The 24,624-nt window shown below is 45.6% G+C and overlaps 1 protein-coding gene across 2 annotated transcripts in view; it reads left to right on the top strand.

Annotated features, from left to right (window-relative positions):
• The window catches only part of CORO1C (coronin 1C), a 63,286-nt gene extending 46,039 nt beyond the window's left edge, over positions 1-17,247 (top strand). For both annotated transcript variants that reach the window (XM_036354374.1, XM_036354375.1), the window contains exons 4-11: positions 4,479-4,608; positions 7,622-7,803; positions 8,757-8,876; positions 9,978-10,082; positions 11,919-12,064; positions 13,339-13,396; positions 13,498-13,743; positions 14,821-17,247. In XM_036354374.1, coding sequence (XP_036210267.1) covers positions 4,479-4,608; positions 7,622-7,803; positions 8,757-8,876; positions 9,978-10,082; positions 11,919-12,064; positions 13,339-13,396; positions 13,498-13,743; positions 14,821-14,940 — 1,107 coding nt within the window. In that variant the 3' untranslated portion in view covers positions 14,941-17,247. The remainder of the gene's footprint in view (positions 1-4,478; positions 4,609-7,621; positions 7,804-8,756; positions 8,877-9,977; positions 10,083-11,918; positions 12,065-13,338; positions 13,397-13,497; positions 13,744-14,820) is intronic.
• Positions 17,248-24,624: the final 7,377 nt, after the last annotated feature.

Genomic DNA, 24,624 nt, shown 5'->3' with positions numbered 1-24,624 from the left:
TAATCTATCTCATTTGCTTTTTCACAGTATATATACGGTAATCTCAGATGCATTTAAGGTAGTGCTTTCAATGGACTACTATTTGAAGTGATGTTTTATACAGCAAATGCAATTATACAAACCTTCCTCCGAGAAACTATACTTCACTCCTAGGTTTTCCATATTTTTGGTACTGTTGAGTTTTTTCCTCCAGCAATAGCTTCTTATAGAGAGTTTTAGAGAATATGGCTACTGGTGTTATACTTGGGAAAATTTTAGCTCCACGAAAAGAATAATGCTTTAAATAATACAAAGAGCAGCCAAATTAAGTTTTGTGAATGGTGTTGATTTGACATTGTCCCTTATCTGCAGGGTAGTAATCAAACACAAATTTTAAAGACGGCTAATTTAGCAAGGTTGCATGATTGTTTCTGGGAGAGAGAAAGTTTGAAGGCATAGTTAGGTGTCTTATTTGTCTCCAACTAGATGTTCTGAACAGTCACAAATGATTACATTTAAATGAATACTTTTCCATTCTCCCAAATCAGTCTCATACTTCTGTGGAAATCAACAAAAACAAACCCCCTATTTTATACATTTTTGCTTCTGTTGTAAATTTTCCTAATGCAGTTTTTGTCTTGAAATAAAAATGGAAGTGATGCTGTAGTTGGTGATGAGAGCGAGTTCCTCAGGATTCCTGTCCCTCTGTCCTTCACCAGGGCTTCATGTCATTTCCTTTTTGTACAGATTACATCTGGGCCATTTGCCAGTCGATATTACAGCCTTGGCAAATCAGAACCCTGCTCTCAGTTCTTGATTTTCCCAAAGCTAATGTTGTTCTCAGTGTCATGGCTCATTTATGAATGTCATGACTCTGGGCCTCCTACCCAGTGGGGTTAGTGGATCTGTAGGGGATTGTGCTGCTCTGCAGCTGCTACAGAATCTATAACCTCTTCCTGTCTTTTAAGATTATTTATTTCCTTCATTTTCCCTTTGGAATTGGTTTCCTTAGCTTTTAAAAAATATAGCCTTTGGGGAAATAGCCTTTTTTATGGCTGTAACTCTAGTGCCTAGCCCAGTAGCAAGTTCATGATGGGTGTAAAGTAGGGAAGCAGTGTCTGGAAGCACTTTGTGTGTATGCTCTAAATGTGCACCGTGTTTGCTTGAGAAATAAAACCTTCAAACAAATTGCACTTTAAAATTACTGCTTGAGAGAAGCCTAGCGTCTTAATTTTCTTTGTTTCTTGTTGGGAATATTTTCTTGAGCTGGCCTTTTTCCATATCCAGAGTTTCACATGTGAAAAGGATGCCGGTGATACAATAGTTCCCGAACATGTGCTTCAAGTTGTTTTTTTCCAGAACCACGATGGGTTTTCACTGGTTGATTCACTTTTTCATCTGGAAGCCTTGGGATTGATTGCGTTTTTCCCTTTCTTTCAAAACAAAACAAGACATTGCCATAGTAATGTGTTACCCAAATACAAAGTTTCAGGAACACATTATTGTTTAAAAACAAAAACAAAAATATCAAGTGGCAGGGGATAAAGCTGATAGCCCTGCTGGGCTGAGGGTTTTTCCTCTCCACTCACTGCATGTCTTTGAAAAAGCTGGTGGGTAGTAGAGCCTGTGTCCACAGAGCAGAGGAAGCTCACGGACCTGCCTGGAGCTCAGAGCTGCACTCATCGGTGCTGACTGGCCTAGGTGTGAGCTAGACCCTTCATGCAGGAGATATTTTGGATGTAAATTAGACTGTTGGGTATAGTGCTCAATTAACTTGAAGATAAGACTCATTCCAAGAAACTGTCAGACTTAACAATACATGGCGGTCATTGTAACAGCAAGAAAAAGAATCATAAACATATAGTAGGGACTTTTTCTTGCCAAGTGCTGTTTTTAAGCCTTGTTTTGGCCCTGCACGACAGTTTTGTCAAAGGTCACCCTATTGTGTATTTCACATTAAGGTAGTGCTTGGGTATACAAAATGTTTTAGTCCATTTGACCTTTCCAGTAACCCCTGAGGAAGCAGAGCTGATGCTGTCTCTAGTATCAAACAAGGAAATTGAGGCTCCACGAAGTGAAGTCCCTTTTTCATGCTAGTATGGCCAGTTAGCGTCCCATCTGTGACATCCAGGCCAGTGCCCTTTCTTCCACACCAGGCTGCGTCCCATTTGCACACAAGAATACTAAGCATGTACCCAGTGGCACTTCTGCTCTTTGTTGTCCTGCTGCTGCAGAAGGCATGATCCCTTCAGTCCAAACTGGAAGGCCCAGGCCCGGAAGCAGCAGACAGTCCTAAAAAGGGCAGAGAGCCACATAATGACAGGCCTATGAGTAGGGCCAGTGGGCACCAACCAAGGGGTGTGTACGCTTCGTGTGGAAAGACTTACAGCTCTGCCGGCTCTTTTCCACAGTCCACAATGGAGAGCAGCACCACCTTTATTTACCAGCAGAAGCAAGAGTTCCGTCGTCTTTTTCATTTAGTTTTACAGGCTTTTCCAGTCACTTTCTCCTCCCGCTGTAAAGCCTCGTGTCTGTGCTGTCTTTGTTACTCTGACCTTTTTCTTGTCAGCCACTCAGCCAGCCTCCTGGGGCATTCACTTTTTAGAAGAGTGCTATATGCATCTGTGTTTTTTATTTTGAAACTAGATACTTGATTTCCTTCCTTCCTTCTTTCCTTCTTCCTTCTGTCACCTCACTCCTTTCATCCTTACAGGTCATCTCCCTAGGAAGCCTTCTTGGATATACCAAACTTGAACAGCAAGAAGGTGACCTCATGACATTTGTATTTTCATTCAGCACTTAGCTTATGCCAGCATACCCTTGGTCACATACACTTTGCGGTTTCCTTGTAATAACAGTAGTTACTATCTATTCAGAGCCTGCCTTAATGCCAGGCATTATTCTAAATGCTTTAGATTCATATTCCCACATTGGTCCTCAAAACAACCAAGTGAGGGCAGGTTTATTATAGGTGAGGAGACTTAAGGCCCGGACAGGTTAGTGAATGTTCCCAAGGTCATACAGCTGATACATAGCCAAGTCAGGGATTGGACAGTCCGTTGTAGTTCAGGAGCCCATGTTCTTAACTACTGCATTCTCCTGTCTCTAATTTGGAGGGCACTGGTTGTATGCCAGGCACTGTTCTAAGGACCTTATTAACTCATTTAATCCTCACAGCAGTCCTAGGAAGTATAGGTACTGATGTTGCCTCTGTGCACAGTGACGCTGAGTTGTTTGCCCAGGACTCTCATGGTAAGTGGCCCAAACAAGATTTGAACGAGGATCTGTTTGGCTCCAGAGCACGGGCTCCAACCCTCTACATCATATGCCTGTCTTTGCTGACTTTGGCTTTCAGTCTTACAGAAGTCTCTACTTTTCTCAGCCTTTCCCCCACTGCCTGGTAATGGGCTGCCTCATAGTGGCTGCTCAAGACATGTGTTGCCCACCTCACTCAGCCCCCTCCCCTGCCTAGCCCTCCCCACACTATTGTCTGTGTCCATGGGCTATGCATATATGCTCTTTAGCTAATCCCTTCACCTTCCTTTAGCCCCCCAACCCCCTCCCTCTGACATTTGTCAATCTATTCCATGTATCCGTGCTTCTGGTTCTATTTTGTTCAATCAGTTTATTTTGTTCATTATATTCCACATATTAGTGAGATCATATGGTATTTTGTCTTTCTCTGACTGACTTATTTGTCCAGGTCTAACATGCTGTCACAAAGGGTTAAAAGTTCCTTCTAATGAGAAAAAAGGAAATGTGTTGCATGAATCTTTTGTTAAAGGTAGTAAAATGGGTTAGGTGCCTGTATTAAACGCATAAATCTAGTTGAAGGAACCATTGAATCTGCCAGAAGTAACATATAGAAGGAACAGAGTTTCCTTATTTTAAAAATTTTATAATAAATGTTTTGCTTCATCATTAAAATTTCCCCGCCATCGAAGGAGAAGATGGTGCAGAGGCTAGAGAAAGGGCAAGGTGAAGTCCCATGGTGAGCTCTGCTTCCGCCTTAATATTTAAGCTGGAAATGCTGTTTATCACCAAAGCCTCCCATCACTCTGCTTCATTAGGGACTAGGGAAACACACTATTTCATCGTGGTCTGTCAGGCACAGAGGTTTTGCAATCCTTGCAAGAAAACCCAGCAGCCCATGGGTATGGTGCCATCTGCAGATGGCAGATGGTATTACTACTTTCAGTTCTAAGCCTAGGTCAGAATTCATCTTGCAGAATGCATTTCCTGTTGAGTCACTGAAGTCTCATTTCATTTGTTTCCCTTGCTGACTTCATGCTTTGATCAAATTAGTAGTCATTTTCTGTTCGTTCTGACCTTTAATATCTTGTTAAATTTTAAAAACAACTGTACACAGTCATTTCATATTATTCTGCATTTTATCCAAAGACCATTGTATGTTCTGTTTCTGCAGAGCAAGTCTTCAAACCAGATGATCACAGGAAATGTGATATTGAAAGATGGGTCCTCTTTCTCTTTTCCAACAGGTATGGCAGATTCCAGAAAATGGACTCACCCTTTCCCTGACCGAACCTGTGGTGATTTTAGAAGGCCACTCAAAGAGAGTTGGCATCGTAGCCTGGCACCCGACAGCCCGTAACGTGCTTCTTAGTGCAGGTAGGAGCTAAGCAGTCCCCTTCCCCCATTGTCATCGCTTCTTGCAGCCCTTTCTGTGGAGCGGAGCAGCAAATGCCTTTAACTCTGTGCTAAACTCTGTGAAGCAGATCATTAGGAATCCATGAGGAGGTGCAGAGACGCAATGGCTCCCTGGCCCGTACGTGCGCATGTTTTCAGGCTACTTTGACAGTTGGTGGAAGATACAGACTTCCTGCTTAGAAAAATGAACAGATACATACTTATTTGCCTGTGATTTCAGCAGATTCATTATTCCTGCTGGGGCCCTCCGTGGACCACAGTTTTAGTTATTCTTGATCTAGTAGAAGGAACACAGATGGGAACCAGGAGCCCTAGGTTCCGGCCCCGGTGTTGCTGCCAACTTTAGGGTGATCTTGTCAGCCAAGTATTCTTCCTTTTAAGGAATACTGTCATTGTTCTCTTTATACAAGTAGTCGTGTATGTTACATAGATTACCTACAAACAAAAGGAAGAAAAGAAAAATCTATAATCCCACCAACCCAGAGGAACGTCATTATTACCATTTTGGTGTTTCTTTCCAGAAGATACTTCTGTGCACACACGTAAATGATTTCAAACATGAAGATGGGTTCAGAAACTTGCATAGATGGTCTTTTTCACATGCTGTTAAATGTTCTTAGGATATTTTTAATGACTCCATTAATAGTCCATTGTCTGGACTATTTAAACCTCAGTTGTTTAAATCAGCCCTTTATTTTTTGATAGTGAGGTTGTTCTTGATTTTTCACTGTTAAACCACTTTCAATTTCAAGTTTTATTTACAGAAATCTGTTTCTTTGTAAAAAATCTGAGATTTTTTTTCTTCTTTTATAGAAGCAATAGAAAGGACAAGAGGAAGCTTTGTGGGGTGATGGGAATGTCTTATATCTTGATTGTGATGGTGGCTACACAAATATATATACTTGTCAAAACTTCATGAGTGATATTTTAAATAAATGTATTGTGTTTGTTGCATGTAAATTATACCTTAATTCCAAAAAAAAAAAGTTATACTAATGTTAGTGGTAGAATTTTAAAGATCTTTCCCTTTACCAGTGCAAAGGAGGGGGCAGTTCAGTTTTTAGTGGTGATAAAGGATATTTATGGTATAATGAGTTAAATAAAAAGTTTAATGCCAGGTACCTATTGAAACCAAGGACTGCTTTTCAAAAAATCATACTACATAGGATTCTCCTTTTTTAAAATCACAATTGACTACACCTGGGAACCCTCCCAGTGTTCTTACTCAGAACCCCAGTCTGATAAGGAGAGAAACCAATTTCAAAGGTGGAATTCCATCATGGGATGTCCTGCTCCTCTTCTTATCGAGGTCACACTTACGGTGTGATCAGCAGAGTGCTCCCCGTGCTCCCCTTACAAGCACAGGAGGATGGTTGGTTGCAGCGTTCTGCACATTTTAAGCTCTACGATCCATCCTCGGTGGCTGCGGTTACCTGTTTGCCTGTGATGAACAAGGCAGAGGAAGGATCAAGTCTCTCCCACAGAGCTCTGCTCCAGCTTTTCATACTGTTGTGCAGTTTTCCCGCCCATTTCCTACTTCTCACTCTTAGGGAACTTTTAGGTGTTCTGGATCTTAGTGGCTCATTTTTCTAAAGTGCTTGCAAATTTGATTTATTGGCAAGAATTTGCTTTCAGGATGTCCATCTCTTTTCTTATTTTTCTTTATCTTTGAAATAATGTCCTGGGAGCAGCAAATGATAGTCTTTTTAAAGGGTCTCAGGGACTTGTGGCAGACCCTTGAAGGAAGGATGTTGATGAGCTGTGGGCTTGTGGCCAAGTAAACAGTGTGGCCTCTTTGAGGACAGTTTCGGACTATACTTTGGGCTTCTCAAATCAGGCTAGTGTTGACCTATTTCTCCCCCTGTTGTGGGCAAATAGTTAGGCCAGACCTTGCATTTCCCTTCCACTTACTGTAATTTGCTTTGCTTTAATCCAAGACCATGTAGTACATTATCGTTGATTTGAATAGCCTGCTCTCCACCGTCTTTGTTGAATGTCCCAAACAGTTTTTTAAGCTCTTTATTTTTAGCTCCACTGGAGAAGAAGTAAGCTGTATTTATTCTGATGCTTATTTTACTAGAAAAGGAAACTGATAGCCCAGTTAACTCGTAAAAAAACATAGGCCTTACCCTGGCCCGTGTGGCTCAGTTTGGTTGGGCATCATCCCTTGCACAAAAGGTTGATGGTTTGTTTCCAGTCAGGGCACATGCCTGAGTTTTGGGCTCGATTGGTGGTAAGGGGTGATTGATGTCTCTCTCTTTCTCCCTCCCTCTCTCTCCCTCTCCTATCCTCTCTCTCTAAGATCAACAAAAGAAGATATCTGTCTATTTGTATATATGTATATATGTATGTGTATATTTATGAAAGAAAAGGAAGCATAGGCCTTGGCCGTGTGGCTCAGTTGGTTGGAGCATCGTCCCATACACCAGAAGGTTGTGGGTTTGATTCCTTGTCAGGGCACATACCTAGGTTCCAGGTTCGATCCCCATTTGGGGAGCATACTGGAGGCAACCTGTCGATGTTTCTCTCTTTTTCTTTCTTTCTTCCTTTCTTTCTTCCTTCCTTCCTTCCTTCCTTCCTTCCTTCCTTCCTTCCTTCCTTCCTTCCTTCCTTCCTCTCTCTCTCTCTCTCTTTCTCTTTCCCTTCCTCTCTCTAAAGTCAATAAAAACATATCCTCTGGTGAGGATTAAAAAACGCAAACAGAAAAGATGGCATTCTACTTTTTTGTAGTTCTTAGTTTTGTTTGGTTGTTTTTATTTGTTTCATACAAACCCAAACTTAACAAACTGTATTTTTACTTTAACGCTGATTTCTTTTATACAAATTTCTTCTTTGTCACTTTCTTTGTTAAAACTACCTGTAAGTAGGGCCTCTTGTCAGCACCTTCCTTTCAATGCATGTCTTTGTAGTTTCCACAAATGTGCCATTGTCCAGGCATTTTAATAGCTGGGGACATGGTTGTGCTTGCTCCTAGGCTGTGATAATGCCATCATCATATGGAACGTGGGGACGGGGGAAGCCCTGATAAACTTGGACGATATGCACTCGGACATGATTTACAATGTAAGCTGGAACCGGAATGGCAGTCTCATCTGCACAGCTTCCAAAGACAAGAAAGTGAGAGTAATTGATCCTAGGAAACAAGAGATTGTTGCTGTAAGTATTCTTCAGACAGAAACCCCAGTATTTGTAGCCCTTAGGTGAGTGCGAGCTGTCTGCTTTCTAAGGCAGCCACAGAGGCTGTGCTGCTGGTCAGTGGGCCTTGCTGCGTGCAGATGCCTGTGAATCAGAAAAGGCTGGTGCAGGCTTCTGACTGTCTGCCAGTCACTCTTCTCTTCAGAGTTGTACATTTCTAGCTTTTACCCAAGGCTTATCTCTCACTTGGTAACCATTTTTTCACAAAGAAACAATGTTTGTATCAGTTCACAAGAGTCCTTAAAAGTTGACAAATGTAGATGAGCTACCCCAAATAGTGAACTGCATTCCTGGCTTAGTACAAAAAATTAATTAATTGATTCCCCACCCTGTTCCACAAATGACTATTAACGCTTTGCAGTCCGATTTTATTTTTGGAATTCAGACAGTCTGGTCCAAATTAATTGACGGGATTGAATGTTGAACTTACTGACAATGCATATAATCGCAGCGGTTTGCGGTGTCAACCTCAGCTCCACGTTGGACCTGCTCACGCCTGGTCTGTCGAGTCAGCCTGGACGTTGGACCGAAAAGGGTTAAAATGTCTCATAAAGATGCAGCAGGTTATAAACCTCTTGAGAAAAGCATTTGGCAGAGTCCTCTCATGTGTCCTGTTTTTGCAGCACATGGACATGGGTTGGCAGCGGGGCAGCTGGAAGGAATGAGGCTATTGAGTCAAGTCCTGACACTTGCTAACTTAAGCTGAGGGACCTTAACCAAATCACTTAGTGTCACTTTGTTTCCTCCTCTGAGGAGGGGAGCTGGTTATTAATGAGACACACACACGTACCAGTTAACGTGAATGGCGTGCGGGGTGCGGTTGGGTTTGGTATATGGGCCCCTATGCTCCCACCTCACCTTCCTTTCTGCAGTTTGAATGTGTGTAATGTGCCTCTTTGCTCTCTCTTCTGCAGGAGAAGGAGAAAGCGCACGAAGGAGCACGACCCATGAGAGCCATCTTTCTGGCTGATGGTAATGTCTTCACCACTGGTTTCAGCCGCATGAGCGAGCGGCAGCTGGCGCTCTGGAACCCGGTACGCCCTTCCCAGCCTCCCACCAGCTTACACTGGACCTTTCTCTCTTTTCTGAGTGGGTCTTTGGGTTGGTACGTAGATTACGGGGTTCTTAGTGAGGTTTCCTCAACTCCCACTTGTCGTAAATTGGACGTGAAGTTCTCATCCTCACTAGAGACTTAGTGCTAACTGTCTTTCAAAAAATGCATTTGTGATACTCCCAAGGAGTCTATGATGACTATATTTTTCAAAAAGAATGCATGAGGAATCCAGACTTGGGAAATGAGTTCTAAACTTAGTTATATTTTTATAAAGAATATGATCTAAATCAAAGTAGTCATGCTTGAGAACATGCTCATAATCACAAAAGTGGAAAAATAGAAAACTGGTCCTGGCTGGGTGGCTCAGTTGGTTGGAGCATTGTCCCGCACACCAGAAGGTGGTGGATTCCATCCCCAGGAGGCAGCTGACCAATGTTTCTCACATCGATGGTGTTCTTTCTCTCTCTCTTTCTCTTTCTCTCTCTTTCCCTCTCTAGTCAGTAAAAACATATCCTCAGGATTAAAAAAAAAACAAGAGTAAATTATTGCTTATTAAGAAAAAAAGCTAAACTCCACATAAGGTATGATCCTAATTTGTGTGTATTCGTGTGTTGGGAGGAAATAGACCAGAATGGTCATGGATTCTGCCACACACTGGACTGTGGGATGATGGCATATACAACGATTTTTATGTTCTTCCTTGTAACTTTTTAAAGAACATATATTTAATTTATAATAAGAAAAAAAGTACTTTTTGAAAAGAAAAGTCACAAAGGAGAAGGGCACTTTCATCTCTGTCATAGAATCGCACTGATATGTGCATTAATTATGTTGTCAAATAAACATAATTTTCAATGGGTTGAATGCCATTTGCTAGCCCTATTGGTATTTACATGTGTGAATGTTACATGTGCATTGTTTAAATTTCAGTATTCTAGGGAAATGGCTAACTTAATTAGGGATAAAGGAATGCATAGTAAGGTAACAAAAATTTACCCCTAAATTATGTGTGTGTGTGTGTGTGTGTGTGTGTGTGTGTGTGTGTGTGTATTGATATATATATATATAATTTTTTCCCCAGAAAAATATGCAGGAACCAATTGCTCTTCATGAAATGGACACTAGCAATGGGGTGTTGCTGCCTTTCTATGACCCTGACACCAGCATCATTTACTTATGTGGAAAGGTAAACAGTAATTTTGATGTTTAATATTAAATTTAATCCTGGGGGAGGAGAAGTTTGTCCTTCAGAGATTTAGTAGATGGGCAATGTATTGTATCATTTTAGTTGGTTTGTGTGTGTGTCTTACGCTATGATTTTGTTATGTGTGGGGTGAGAATGGACTGTGTGTAACTTGCCAGATGTGTGGCGTTAACCTACTGTGTTCAATACTCTTGACGGAAGCAGGGATTGGGCAGATGCTGACAGGAATCTTTGCTTGGGCACTCTGGTGAGATGGAGTACGTGCTGGTGTTTTGTTTTTCTTTTTTTAACTTTATTTTTTGTTCTTTTTTTGTTTTAAATTGATTATTGATTTTTATATGCTGGTGTTTTGTATTACCTGGTGGTGCTGTGTGGTTGGTGATTTCAGATTTCTCATGATTGGTGTTAGGAATGAGGAACCAGTTTGCCACATCTCATGCTGAAGTCTACTGGAAGGTTCTAGATTGGCTTTTACTGCTTATTGCTACATGCCATGCACTCTTAAGGAGAATGGTGCTTTGGGAATGTGAGCTTTTGAGGGTCTCAGAGGGTTCTTGTTCCTGGAGTTCAGTGTAGGGCCCTGGACCGGAAAATGTGCGGCCTGATTTAAGTTTCAGGAAGTGACGGTTGCTCCAGGAAGACCCCACACTGAAATAAAAGGTCTCCTCCTGCCTCGTCTGCCTAGTGATCTCTGCCTAACTAAACTGGTGGTGGCTTTATTGCTATTTCATTTCAGTAGGTGGTAACCTCAGTATTATTCTTTTCCAGTTTTCTTCCTTAGAAGTCTGTGCAGGTGAAATATATGAATTAATAAAAGTGGAGTGATATAGTCCCTCAAACCTGTTAGGGTACCCCTTGCTGGTAAAGGCCGGATGTTTCACTTCTTCTCGGTTCACTGAGCACACCGCAGAGCTGCTTTCCATTTGATAGGTCAGTCACTTAGAAACGAGATCTTGTCAGTTTTCTTGAAAGTCATTTACTTCAGATGTTAACAGCTGCATCAAAACAAACACAAGGACATGTTACCCAGAGGTGGTTAACACTGGGTGGAAAATTATTTTTAGTGTGCAGAGAGCAAACCCTGTGTTTAGCTTCTTTTCCATTGCTTTAGATTTTTATTTATATTAAATGGAAATTGTGAAGACAGAGAGGATTGTTAGAGTGTCATACTACCTAGCTATTTATGTCTTCATGGGTGTGTGTCTTTATATATATATAAAATAGTGCCAGGCAGAATTGCCTTGTTGTTCAGGTTGGTATAAATGTGTGACCATTAGACAATTATTTGTACTTAGAGAGACTAGCAAGATTATTATAGAATTTTATACATTGCAATGAGATAGAAAACCTTGTGAAGTTCAAGGAGATCACTAAAACGAAGGTTTCTTAATTAGAAAGTCTTAGTTTTTATTATCTGATGGTCTGACATTAGTGCCCTCAGGTCTCTGAACAACACTGCTGTTTGCCAATGAACAGATAACTCAGAGCAGTAGTTGCCCTCTCAGTGGTCCTTCTGGTCTTTCGTGTGTCTTTTGAAGTTGAATTGCAATGCAGTTGCTTGGCAGAGGCGTTAACAGTTTTGCCTGACTCTGTCTTGGCATCTAGCCCTCAGTAAAGGGGATGCTAGTGTTTGATAGGTGAGGGCTTACTCTGCCGGGATGAGAAACCATCACATGTGTTAGGCCTTTAAGAGGAAGAAAAGGCCAGCCACTGCAGCAGAGTCCTAATTAGCGCTGGGTTTATAGGGGAGAGAGATGCCCACTTAAATCAGATGTTTCAGTCAGTAGTAAACACACACTTGTCTCCCATTTCTTGTAGGGTGACAGCAGTATCCGCTATTTTGAGATCACGGATGAATCCCCATATGTCCACTACCTCAACACATTCAGCAGCAAGGAGCCTCAGAGAGGGATGGGTTACATGCCCAAGAGGGGACTCGATGTTAACAAATGTGAGATTGCCAGGTAAAGAATCAGCATGTAAAGCATTGGAATTGTTCATACCATCTGTGTTCTGCAAGAGCAACCCAACCACATGCAATTCTGTGATGCCCGGGTCTTTCTACCCTTGTGTGTGGCCCAGAATTAGTGTCTCATTTCCTTCCCCTCCTTAGAAGCAGGGGTTTTAGAGCAGGGAGGCAACTTTCAAAATCATCTCATCTAAACAGGCCCCTCCCCATTCTTCAGAGTCTATGACTTGAAGTGCAGCGGGTACAGTGGCTTCGTCTGCATGTGCTGGACACTTACTCGAACAGTGAAATCATCATCTCTTGTATGCAGGCCGAGGTTGGGGCCAGTGTCCCCGGGATGGAAATAAGGAATGGTGCTCCTGCCCTGTGGGAGGATGAACCAGGTTCCAAAGTAGATTGTGGACCCCACGGATCCTAAACTAGGGAAGCCAATGACCTACAGTGGGGTGTTGGGTTGGGGGCCCCTTGATTTGGGAAGTGTGATAGAATTCCCACCTCTCTGTACTACTATAGATTTTTAAAAATTTTATATTTCATAATGCTAGTGGGCTTCCTGAAGGGAAGGCTCTTTTCTCACGCTAGTCAACAGAAGATACTCAGGAGACTCACCACTGGCCATTTTAGGCAACAGAACTAGTAGCACCGGCTTATTCTTATCCGGCTAAGACACTAGCGCGCTTTATATAACACTCCGCTTCTGTGCACGTTTGTCTAAGTGCTGTTCTGCTCACACACTTGTTAAATAATTGACACATCTTTTAAAATAAAAAGAATTTTTAAGCTCTTTGTTACATTAATCAGTATGGGTTGTTTTGTGTGTGTGTGTGTGTGTGTGTGTGTGTGTGTGTGTGTGTGTGTGTTTAATTTAATTTAAATACATTCAGCTCTGTATTGGTACTATCTAATATGTAATTGTTTGTTCTCTCCTGTCTGTTGACCTTACCATTTTCACAAATGAATCATTGTCCGTGGTGTTATTCCCACCACAGTCGATCTGACCCCAGAGAGTTGGAAATCGACTGTCATCATCATGCATAGAGCTATTCCTGGTTCTTGTCTCCCATGCGCCATTTCCTTGCGTAGCTACGCTCAGCTTCCATTTTTTCATCTGTAAACTGGGAATGCTGAGTTCTGGTGGGGCAGCTGAGGTGGTGAGCAGAGTCTTTTGTATCCCTGGAGCTTTGTGGAAAAGTGGTTGTTAGTGAGCCTGTTGGTTACTTGGCCTCCTGTTTTACTTAATGCAACTTTGCCTTTATTTCCCTTTTGAAGATTCTTTAAACTTCATGAGAGAAAGTGTGAACCTATTATCATGACTGTGCCCAGGAAGGTAAGTGCCCAGTTTTCTAAGCAATCTATGCTTTTAAAAGTTTTTAAATCCCCATCTTTCTTCTTCCTTACTTAAGGGTTTCCCCAAAATGTCTCTTGTAGTCGGACCTCTTCCAAGATGACCTGTATCCTGACACAGCGGGGCCCGAAGCCGCGCTGGAGGCAGAGGAGTGGTTTGAGGGGAAGAACGCAGATCCAATCCTCATCTCCTTGAAGCACGGATACATTCCAGGCAAAAACCGGGATCTCAAGGTGGTGAAGAAGAACATTCTGGATAGCAAGCCCACTGCAAATAAGAAGTGTGACCTGATCAACGTCCCCAAGAAAACAGCAGACACGACCAGTGTGGTAAGGCCCACAGGAGGGTGAGGGTGTGCGTGGCTGGCTCAGGCCTGGTCCTCTTGCAGCTCCTTCTAGTCATGGCACTGGCAGTGCTGTCCCAGCTGTGGACAAAGGGGCTCTCAGTGAGTGACAACACCCAATATGATAAAAATGTCCTGTCATGGCACTGGAATTGGGGCCATGTTTGGCTCCTTTAGGTCTTTTTTATAATGACAGTCTACTATGGTCTTGGAGAGTAAACTGGAGCCCTTTGGGTTTTTCTTAACTGTCTTTTCCCAAACTGTACACCCCACCCATCTCTGGTGGGTAAAAGGAACATGAGGGTGTGGGGTCACAGCCGCCCAGAAGAGCAAGTCCTGGGAAGGAGGGGCTTATGGGTGGGCTCTGATGTTGTTGAGTGAGTGATGGAGGATTGGCCAGTGAATGGGACTCAGCCACTAAGATGAACGTGGGTAGGAGGTGGGGAGTGGACGGACTGTGGAACAGAGTTCCAGGAGCCAGAGGGGAGGGCAGTGAATCGTCAGTGGGAAGGTAAATGGAATAAAGAGGCAAAGTGCCTGGAGATGCTGGAGTTTTGATCATGACTGAGGAAGCCATGTGGACTTTGGTGATTGCAAGGTTTCCAAAGGAATCATTTCCATGCGGAGGAGACTCAGGCCTCTTTAGAACAGTTAGCAGGCAAAGGATTTAGCTCCCAAGAAGGCTCCTGGAAGAGCTCTGTGGCCTCTGGAAGTTTGCTCCTCACCTTGGTCACATAGAGCTCACTTCTGGTGGAATTGATGATTGGGGTTTAGGGTGGCCTAGGAGAATCAGCCTTGTCCTGCAGTTCAGTTGTGGCATCCAGGTCGTGCGCAGGCACAGGCTAGAAGCAGCACTGTGAGGCGCTGTTGTTTTGTTGGGGGCTTCAGATGGACCGGCCAACATTAATTACTTGCTCATGAGGCCCAGTCTGGCGGCTGTGTCTTTTTGCTCCTCCCACAGTGGAAAATTCCATTCTCTGCCTTATCTCTCTCACTGTGTTGACCTTTGTGTACTGTTTTTTAGTCACCCTCTTCCCCTCCCTCCTTTTTTTTGTTTCCTTAGCAAAATGAAGCCAAGTTGGATGAGATTTTAAAAGAGATCAAATCTATAAAAGACACAATCTGCAATCAAGATGAGCGTATTTCCAAGTTAGAACAGCAGATGGCGAAGATAGCCGCCTGAAGGTCCACCCCACCCCCCAAATGGGAGCAAGAACTCGGGCTTGGTAGCTGGTTGTTGGTTGGTGTGGTCCCGGGGAGGGCGAGAGGGAGGCACTGCCATTCGGAGGCATTCATTTCAGATTTGTCAACCAGCGATAGGCCCCATTCCAGTCAGAAAGCAACTCGTCTCCCAAATTTGCAGAAATGTGATTTAAAAGCTGAGCTTTTTATCAGAAAGCTTTTTTGATGTTTTAAGTGTTATATGTGACTCGTTGAAATTTTAAAAGACAAAAGTGCTACTTTTAAAATCCAAGATACTCTGAATTTTAGGAAACCAACCAATTCTGATTCAGTTTCGTGCCCAAGTACCTTTTTTTAAAAAAAAAAAAAAATAGGGACCAATGCCACATTGCTTTTTATATTTCTTCTTCTTCTTTTTTTTTTTAATGTTGCCAAACCAAAAGTAGCTTTTTTTCCCTTGTATTTTGCTACTTTGCAGTATTTGTGTGTGGGTTTTTTTTCTCCTTAATTCAAAAGGGACAGCACTGTGTATGTTTATAAACTAAATGAAGATAAGATATTATTTTGTATAAACCTTCATCTGAGAACAATCAGAGCAGTAGCCACATCGTGCTGGCTCGTTTGCAGCACAAACCTGGTCATTGTAATGACTGTACACAAGGAAGACTTGAAATCACGTGAGTTCGTATTACCACTCCTCTCATTTCATCGGGTCTTCTGGTCAGAAATGCGCATCGGATCGTTTACTCTCCTGCTTTCTCTTTTGTAGAAATTGGGTGGTTGTACCAGATGGAATTTTGCTTCTTGGTCACCCTGTGCTTCAGATGATTCTAATCTAACCTAAACTAGCACGTGTTCCTGCAGTTTTGTTGTCCACGTAGATGCTGTTGCATTCATCACTTTAAACATCATGTTTCAGGTTTCAATCAATACTTGACAAGGGTGCCCGGGACAAGAAGACACGTACTGTGGAGTGTTCCCTCTTGCCCATCCCTGCAGCTTGCCTAGCTCTCCAGTGCAGTGAGGGACCGAACCCGAGGGAACGCTGAGGGGAGTGTCAGCCCGTGCGGTCCTCTGCTTTCCTGCACGTCCCATGCCCTCCCCGTGCTGTGCTGGAGGAAGAAGCGGCTCTTTGTGCACCACCGAGCTCCTGCCTCCCTCTTCCTCGCGTAGGCAGCCGCCTCTCTCAGGGCTCCCAGCCATTCCTCTCTTCCTGCCTTTCACCCCTGACTGCTTTCAGCTAAGGTGAGGCCACAGGGTGCTATTGAATACTGAGACCGAGGGGAATGGTCTAGAATGGAACCAGACCAGGAGCGCAGATCTCTGCTGTAGCTTTAATGTGTACAGAAGGGTCCCTTTGCACCCTGCACACACACTAACCCGCTTCACCCCTCCAGCTCGCACCCAGCTTTGTCAAAGCACAGAGGCTCCCCAGACTCGGGGTGGGGGGCGGCCCACAGACTGAGCTCTGCTCACCCGTTCCATTCCAGGGTCCGCTAGAACTTCCTTCCATTTCCACTTTGTCATATTGCATGTTTGAGAAACAAAATTTAAGAAGCCTCTGTTTTGCAAGGAGTGAGTGTCTGTGATTGAACGTGAGACATATAGTGCCATTGGGACCACAGCGGGAACTCGTTTGCACATGCTGGTGCTGGTGTGGGGCCAGGACTGGCTGGTGGCATTTGAATACGGGAACCAGGATGGAGGCAGAGTGGGGACAGTGGGTTGGGATGCACAGGCAAGCTGGGGGGTGTCTGCATAGAAAAGGTACCATGTTCTTAACCGATTCTGGGATTGCTATCTCCATAACTCCAGGGCCTCTGAATGTTTGGTGTGGCTTTGTGTCTGTGTGTATTTTTAACATTGAAGTGGATAATGGGACATAAAATGGTAATTACAGTGACTTATATTCAAACCTGTATGCTTCTTTATCAACGTAATCTGCTGAGACCTTCATTTTTAAGATTCAGAAATGTTTTAAGGTTCTGATGTTAAATTAAGTAAACAAAAGTGTTGCTGATGGTGGTGAAACACCCTAGGGAATGTGGTGCAAAGGGAAGAGGGAGGACAGGAAAGTCGCCCTGATCTCAGTGTGCTTGTTTAGTGAACGATGCTCAGTTAGGCGCGGCCTCGCCTGCAGCAGTGTGGATTGTGTTTCCTGTTTTGTCTTTTTTTGTTTAAGCCGGGCTATCCCAGAGGAGAACCAGTGAATTACTCCCAGATCGGCTCTTATAGAGCAGCCATAGTATTCTGTCAAAACACTTGCTTCCATTTTCAAAGATAAAAAAGAAAATCCTTGATTACAAAATGGTGTCTGTGTTCATTTCCCACCGCGGCGGTCTCTGAGGAGGCCCTCTGTGTCACTGCTCCTGGCTCAGTGGACCCAGCCAGGTGACTGTTCCTCCCCGCGGGTAAGTACAGGAAGTGTGGGGGGCACTTGGCTCCAGCAGGAGGGGCCAGCGTCCCAGGCCTGGATATTTGAATCCTGCTCACAGCCTTCGCCAGGGGTGACCTGGGCAGGTTGCCTGACCTCATGGGATCCCTTTTCTACCTGGAAAGAGGATGGGGGTTTCATTCTGCTGTAGATGAGAGAATACCTGTGTCTGACCCCCCAGGAAGCCCTCATTGCACAGCTGCCCTTGTTACTTTGAGCAGATTCCCTGACAAGACCTTTGAAAGCATTTTTTTCGTTCAATAGAAGGAACTTTCCCTTTGGGTTGGCTGTGATTTTTATTACAGCAGAAGGCCTTCAGGGTCACTTAAATGTCATGGCCCCTTTTCAAGGGCTTCCCTTTTTGCACTAAAACATCATCTCGTAACGTTCAGTGATTGTGGCAAAGATTTTCCCACTGTTTGGTTTTTCTAAACGGCTGTGAATATGACCAGTCGGTGCACAGCTTCCCTTCCAAATACTTCTAAAGTTGCTGAGAAGAATGGCGGCCAGGGCTGTGGTCAGTCCGTGGCTGCAGGAAGTGGAAGTTGGCAGATGCTGTCTGCAGCCCCTCGGCGCCCAGGTCAGGGGGGCGACGCGTGGTGTGGGGTGTTTATGACTGACTTGGCACCTCGTTTCTTTGCCAGAAGACTCAAAGGTCACCATGCTGGCCCCAGACGGCCAGCCAGGCTGCATCGAGGGAGAACTTCCCCTTTTTTAAAGGTAACTTCCCTTGCTGTACTTGATGTTGGGTCCGGAAAACCTTTGTTGGTTCTTAGGAATTTGTTAACTCTAAGTGGCCTGGCCGCTTTCTACTGGCCCCTAAGAATGCCCTGCAACCCTCGTGATTGTCAAGGACACACTTTTTTCAGACGGGCCAAGCTGGACAGTGCCCCTTGTTCCTTTAAAGAAAATGTTTTAAAGTCCTTTTCTCCACTGTTAGAGGTAGTTATGCAAATTGGCACAGCCTTTCCAGAGGGCAGTGTGACAGGTATATCAGAAAGCTCACATGTTCTTACTATTCTTTTTACATATATTTTTATTGATTTCAGAGAGTAAAGGAGAGGGAGAGAGAGATCTAGAAATACCAATGTTAAGAGAGAATCATCGATCGGCTGCCTTCTGCACGCTCCCCACTGGAGATCGAGCCCACAAACCAGGCATGTACCCTAACCAGGAATTGAACTGTGACCTCCTGGTTCATAGGTTGACAGCCACTGAGCCATGCCGGCTGGGCACATGTTCTTACTTTTGACCCATGATTTCACCTCGGGGAATTTTGTCCCAGGGAAACTAACAGGAGATCTATTCAGGAACGAGAAGAGGAGAAAAAACAGTCCAGCTGGTTAATTTACTTGTCACATCCATATGTTGTAATAATGTATAACTCAAGTCATTTAATAGTATTTCTGGATATTGGACTTCCACCACCAGTGTATCTCGAGTGTCTCACAGTGAACTGTTACTAATGTCATCAGAAAAGTGAAATTTGTGTTACAAAAAAAGAATTCTGTCCAACTCTCTCTGCCATGAAGTCACTGTGAAGTAAATGGTGTTAGTTGGTGTATAAAAGTACTTTTTTCAAAGGTAAGATGGGGAGGGAGTTGAGTCCGTTAGACTAGACTTGTTCATACAAACATAAAAGGCCTGGCTCTATGACCTTGAATAAAGATGGATAAAATAGAATACCCGCCCCAGAAGGAATGTTTTTGACAAGCCCTTTTAAGGGTATATGCACATACAATGTATATTTGTGTGTAGAGTAAATGCCACAAATGTTACTATGTGGACATAGCAATCATGGATAATCTATTTAATTGAATTTTTCATATCAATGTCTTAATTCCCAGAAAGAAATTATTAAAAGTAGTGTATGAATGATAAATTAGTAATACATTAAAACAAGCATCACAGATCAGTGGTGGGAGGAATGGTGTGGCTACATTAAGTAGCTCGGGGCATGGACTCGTTAGAGCCTCCTGGTGACACCATTGTACACTATTAAGTCAATAGTTAAATGAAAGGAAACTATTTCAAATTTAGAAAAAAAAAAGTAAGTTCCTCCTTGTCTAGACTTCAGACTGGGGAAAACCATTTGTGATTTTAAAATCCCAAAGCAATGGTATAAATCACAGAGGAAGAGAGAGATTGGCTACATAAATATCAGACTTTAAAATGTCAAAAGATGAAGGCTGTACAGACTGGGAAATACATGTTCAGCCAATATGATATGGGACATATATTTTAATATGCTCAGTCTCGGTTCCACCTGCCCCCTCTGATTGAAATGGGGTGATGTCACCTCCCTAGTGGGGTGTGTCCAATTTTAAGTCCCAAAGGATAGCACCCCGGTCCCCGGCCCCACCAATGTAGCCCACCAGCAAACCGTCTATCAGACGTCGGGGTGGGAGGGCTTTGCTAGGAGGCATGGGGCCTGGTGTGCTTCATGAACCTTCTCCAATTGCAAGTTCTGGAAAAGGTGGAAGGGAGAAGTGGGGGTGGGAAATTGCTCCAGGTCCAAAGATACTGGCTGCAACGTTTGCTAGATCAGTTGGAATGTGGAGGGAGGCGATTTTAGAGAGAGGCTGGTGGGAGCTTTGAAATTCAGTGTCATTTTACTCTACTGCGTGGAGAGGAAACTGGGTAAGAAAACATGGTAAGAAATGGGGGCATGAAGGGTTTGTGTGGGGAACACACGTGACAGACAGACTTCATGGTGAGGGAACCTTGGAAAGAATGCCAGCCCATTGCCCAGGGAAGACAAGTTACTCCAACTCTCAGCTCAGGAGTCAGAAGGCAGGTGAAGAGCAAGTAGATGGGTCTCTTACCAAAAGGCATCCATGTGCTCTAGATGGGGACTGACCTCTAGCTGCTTAGGTTTTTCTCGTTTTAAATGGAGGCTTATTCACATCTCAAAGATTAAGAGTTCTGGGGGAAAGGGTTTGATGGTTTGGGGACAGCACCGGGTAGAAATTGTTCCGCCAGGATCCCAGAGGGCAGCTGCAAGCTTAGGGAAAGCTTCGGGTTGAAAGTGACATCAGTTTCAAAGGGGAGGAGCCAGGTGCCAGGTGCTGTGTGCACCAGGGCTTCAGGTACAAATAAGGCACCGTCCCCACCTTCCCGGCCAACCTGGGGTGCGAGTAGATGACAGTGCAGGGTGCCTTTGGGCCGTGAGGTGCTAGGGAAGCGGGGGAGGGGTTGCCAAGTGTGTTAACCTCGCCTCCACCAGGTGCCTCAGGTCCCGGCAGCAGGGCTCGCCTTCACTATAGCTCTGCTGTCTCATTCCTGATCCTGCCTGCCCCCCAGACATGGTTCTGTTTATCTTGGCGTTCGCTGGGTCACTGTTTTTACAGTGAGAGTGTAAAGGTCCTGGCGAACATTGTACAGGAGCGAGTGGCCAAATGGCCTAGCGAGGAAAGGTGTTGAGGCTCCGTGCCCTGAGGGTCAAGAAGTCAACCATCAGGATTTCAGCAAAAAAGAACCCAAGCTTGGGGACGCCAGCGACAAGCCTGAGAACCGGGAAGTTGCGCCATAAACAACAGGAAGCTGTTGCAGGTTTGTTTCCCCGCCGAGATGCCCTTCGGGTGTGGAAGGTACACAGAGCCTCTCATGGTTGCCAAACGCCTCAGCTGCGGTTCCAGGGTGACACGAGCTCTCACCTGGCCAGGGCCTACCGGAGGCAGTGTAGCGGAACGGCGGCAAGATGATGATTTTTTAAATCCTCACCTGAGGATATGTTTTCATTGATTTTTAGAGAGGGAGGGAGGGAGGGCGAGAAAGAGAAACATCGATGTGAGAAAGAAACATCTATCAGTTGTCTTCCATACACACCCCAACGGGATCGAACCTGAAACCTAGATCTGTGCCCTGACTGGGAACCAAACCCGCAACCTGGTGCCCTGACCAGGGATTGAACCGGCAACCGTTTGGTGTACGGGATGACATTCCAACCAACGGAGCCACCCGGCCAGGGTGAGATTTTTTTTTTTTAAATGCAGTGACTTTGGTGAGATTCTTATATGGGCATCTGAGCACCTGCCAGAAACCTCTTGTAGAGACTAGACCATTTTTTGAACTGGTTCCTCTACCTCTACTCACCTGTTCCCTTTTCTGCTTCCAGAGTGATGTGTTCTAGCACAGAATCTGTCAAGATTTCCCAGGGAGACACAAGTCCACACTCAGCCCCCAGGGCCCCTGCCTCCCAGCCCACCTGATCCCTGTCTCCTCTCCTACCCCACATGTAGGCTGTCAACGACCCATGTTGGCTCCAGCTTCAAAGTACATCCGTATCCCACTGCTTCTCCCACCTCCACTGTCACCCCACTGGTCCATGCCCTCATCTCTGATGTGGACTGAGCGCCTGTGTTAGGGTTCCCCAGAGAACCCATTGGATGGGTACAAATATATGCAGAGAGATTCATTATAAGGAATTGGCTCACACAGTTACGGAGGCCAACCAGTCCCGAACTCTCCAGTCAGCAAGCCGGACACTCGGAAAAGCAGATGTTCCAGTTTGAGGGCCATCTGACCGACAACTGGTTAGACCAGGCCCACCCACAACACCGGCAGCCCATCTGCTTTTCTCAGTCTACCCAGAAACACCCTCCCCGCACCCTCACAGTTTGACCAAATATCTGAGTACCCTGGGGCCCACTCACATGGACACAAAATGACCAGCACAGCTTTCAAACCGAGCTTCCTGTCATCCCCTGCGTTAGTCTCAGCACAGCAGCCGAGTAACCTGTTACGGCTCTGAGGCAGGGCTAGGTAAACAGGCCCGCAGGCCAAATCCAGACCTCCGTGAGCTTACGGAGCCCACAAGCTGAGAGTAGCGTTTACATTTTTAAATGATTGAGAAAAACCCAGAGGAACAGTGACAAGTAGAACTCACATGAAATTCAAATTTTAGTGTCCTTAAGTTAGTTGGCATCCAACCACGCCCCTTTGTTTCAGCATCATCCATGGCTGTTTTTTTTACATTTGCAGAGTTGAGTAAATGCAACCGAGACCCTGTGGCCACCAGTAAAATATTTACTATCTGGCCTGTTAAGAAAAGGCTTGCTGACCCCCGATAATTAGGCTCAAACCCCTCCACAACCTCTCATCCCACTCAGAGTAAAAGCTGAGATCCTCACAACTGGCAGAGGCCACCTGTCCCTGCGGTCTCTCCAACTTCCTCTCCTGATTCCCACCCCACCCCACCCCCCACCATGTTCAAAGGCCTCCTGCCTCCGAGCCTTTGCATGTGCTGTTCTCTCTGGACCACCCATCCTCCTCCCACCTCCAGCCCCTGCACGGCCCCCCACTCCCCTCCTCCCCTGCCATCTTCCCCATTACACGTTATTACTATCAGATCTCTGCACTCATTGAGTTGGTGCCGGTCTCCCCCCAAATCGAATGTAAACTCTGTGAGGACAAGCACTTATTTCCTTCTCGATGATATCCTCAGGCTCTGGATCATTGTATCAGTAATGATTTGTTGAAGGAATGAATGAATGGAAAATACAGACATCTGGGATGGGGGCACCTAGTGGATTATCTGTGTGGCAGGGACTTGCTTCCAGAATCCAGCTCTCCCCTGGCCACAGTTGACCCCAGGCTGGGCCACTGCGCTCCTGGGAGTTACCTGCCGTGTGTCCTGAGTTTTTGTTTACAGGGGCCTGGGAGTTGGGGAAGCCAGGGAGCCAGCAGGCAGAGCAGGTGCACAGCGTTGAGGAAGGACTTCTGGGTCCCCTTTGCTCCCTAAGTCCCCGCCAAAGGTCCAGCTGCATTTCTGACCTTAAATCCCACGAGCTACCCTGGGAATCCTATTGCCACGGAAGCCAGTTTGAGTCCTTCCTCGGGCAGGTCTGCTTCAGAACCCCCTGCGGCCCCAGGTCCAGCGCTCTGCATCCCTGCACCGCCCAGGCCTAGCGCTCGGGTGGCTGCCTCGGCCTGGGTCCTTCCGCTGCTAACCTTTCTGGTGAAATCCCTGGGTCTGGAGCAGGTGTCTAGATTGGATTGCCCTCCGACCTTCGAGTTTGGGACCAGCCCCTGCGCTGGCCACCCTCCAGTGCCCAAGCCGACCAGGTGACCCCTGGGAGCCCTGTCCTCCCTCCCCCTGGAGGAAGCCTGCTCCTGGGCCTGGGCTGAACAGGAACTCCCGGCAGTTCCGTTCCCATTTGAGAAGGGGAATTGCGTCCTAGCTGCAGTGGCCCCGGAGTGGCCATTTCCCCTTTAAATGACTCAAATAGGCAAATCTCAGCCTCTGAGCCCTCCCGAGGACTAGCAGGGAAGCAGTTGGGTAGGATGCCTCCACCCGCCCCCCACCTCCCTTCCAGGCCTGGGCCTCTTGTTAGAGCAGCTCTGTTGTCTATTTTTTGAGACCTATGTTTTTATTTGAATGAAAGGTCCCGTGGTTGGCAGGTAAATTGGGTAAATTCACACAGGTCACCATAACAGATAGAATAATGGAAAAGTTTGAAATATCGCCGGGATTACCAAACATGTCACTCAGAGACAAGTGAGCAAATGCCTTTGGGGAAATGGCACCGATAGACTTGTTCCAGGCAGGTTTGCCACAAACCTTCAATTCGTAAACCAAAAACACACACACGCAAACCCGCCCCCCGAAACGGTACATCTGTGAAGTGATACGGCGAGGTGTGCCTATATAAGGACACCACCCACGGGGGCACCCGTTTGCATTTTGAAACAACCTGTGTGCAGGGCGGGGTGTGCGCCTCTCGGCACCTGTCCTGAGCCCCACCTTGTGCAGAGCACAGGCCACACTCTGGAGAGCTCTGCAGCCCCAGGCCTCCCAGCCTTTGCCCATGGACTGCTCTCTGCCTGGGCTGCCCCCCCGCCCCCCAGGCCCGCCCCACTTGTTACCTCAAGTGCCACTTCTCCTTGGAAAGTCTCCTGGCACCCCTCCCCCACCCGGGGTGAAGGATGGGCCCCTCCCCAGCTCGCCACAGGGCGCTATGACCGCGCTGTGTCATCATGGTCTGTTTACTGGTTCACTTGCCGGCTTCCCCACCAGGTGAAGAGCTACAAGAGGGCCAGCGTCTGACACTGCTGGCCCTTGGATCACTGCATGAACCGATTAGGGGAGAGAGCCAGCCGGCCCTACCCTCGTGGAATTTGCAATCTAGCTCCTCAGAGGGGCTCTGGCTGCAGCTGAGCCGGCCACCTCGCCCCCCCCCCCCCCCACACACACACAGAGGGAGCGTTTGCACCACAAAGGAAGGCTGGGCTCTCCGTAGCCATCACCAC

Source organism: Myotis myotis, unplaced genomic scaffold (genome assembly GCF_014108235.1).
Source record: "Myotis myotis isolate mMyoMyo1 unplaced genomic scaffold, mMyoMyo1.p scaffold_m19_p_20, whole genome shotgun sequence".
Classification (NCBI taxonomy): domain Eukaryota; kingdom Metazoa; phylum Chordata; class Mammalia; order Chiroptera; family Vespertilionidae; genus Myotis; species Myotis myotis.
The sequence above is the reverse complement of the archived record's forward strand: the minus strand, read 5'-3'. Positions and strand labels throughout refer to the sequence as shown.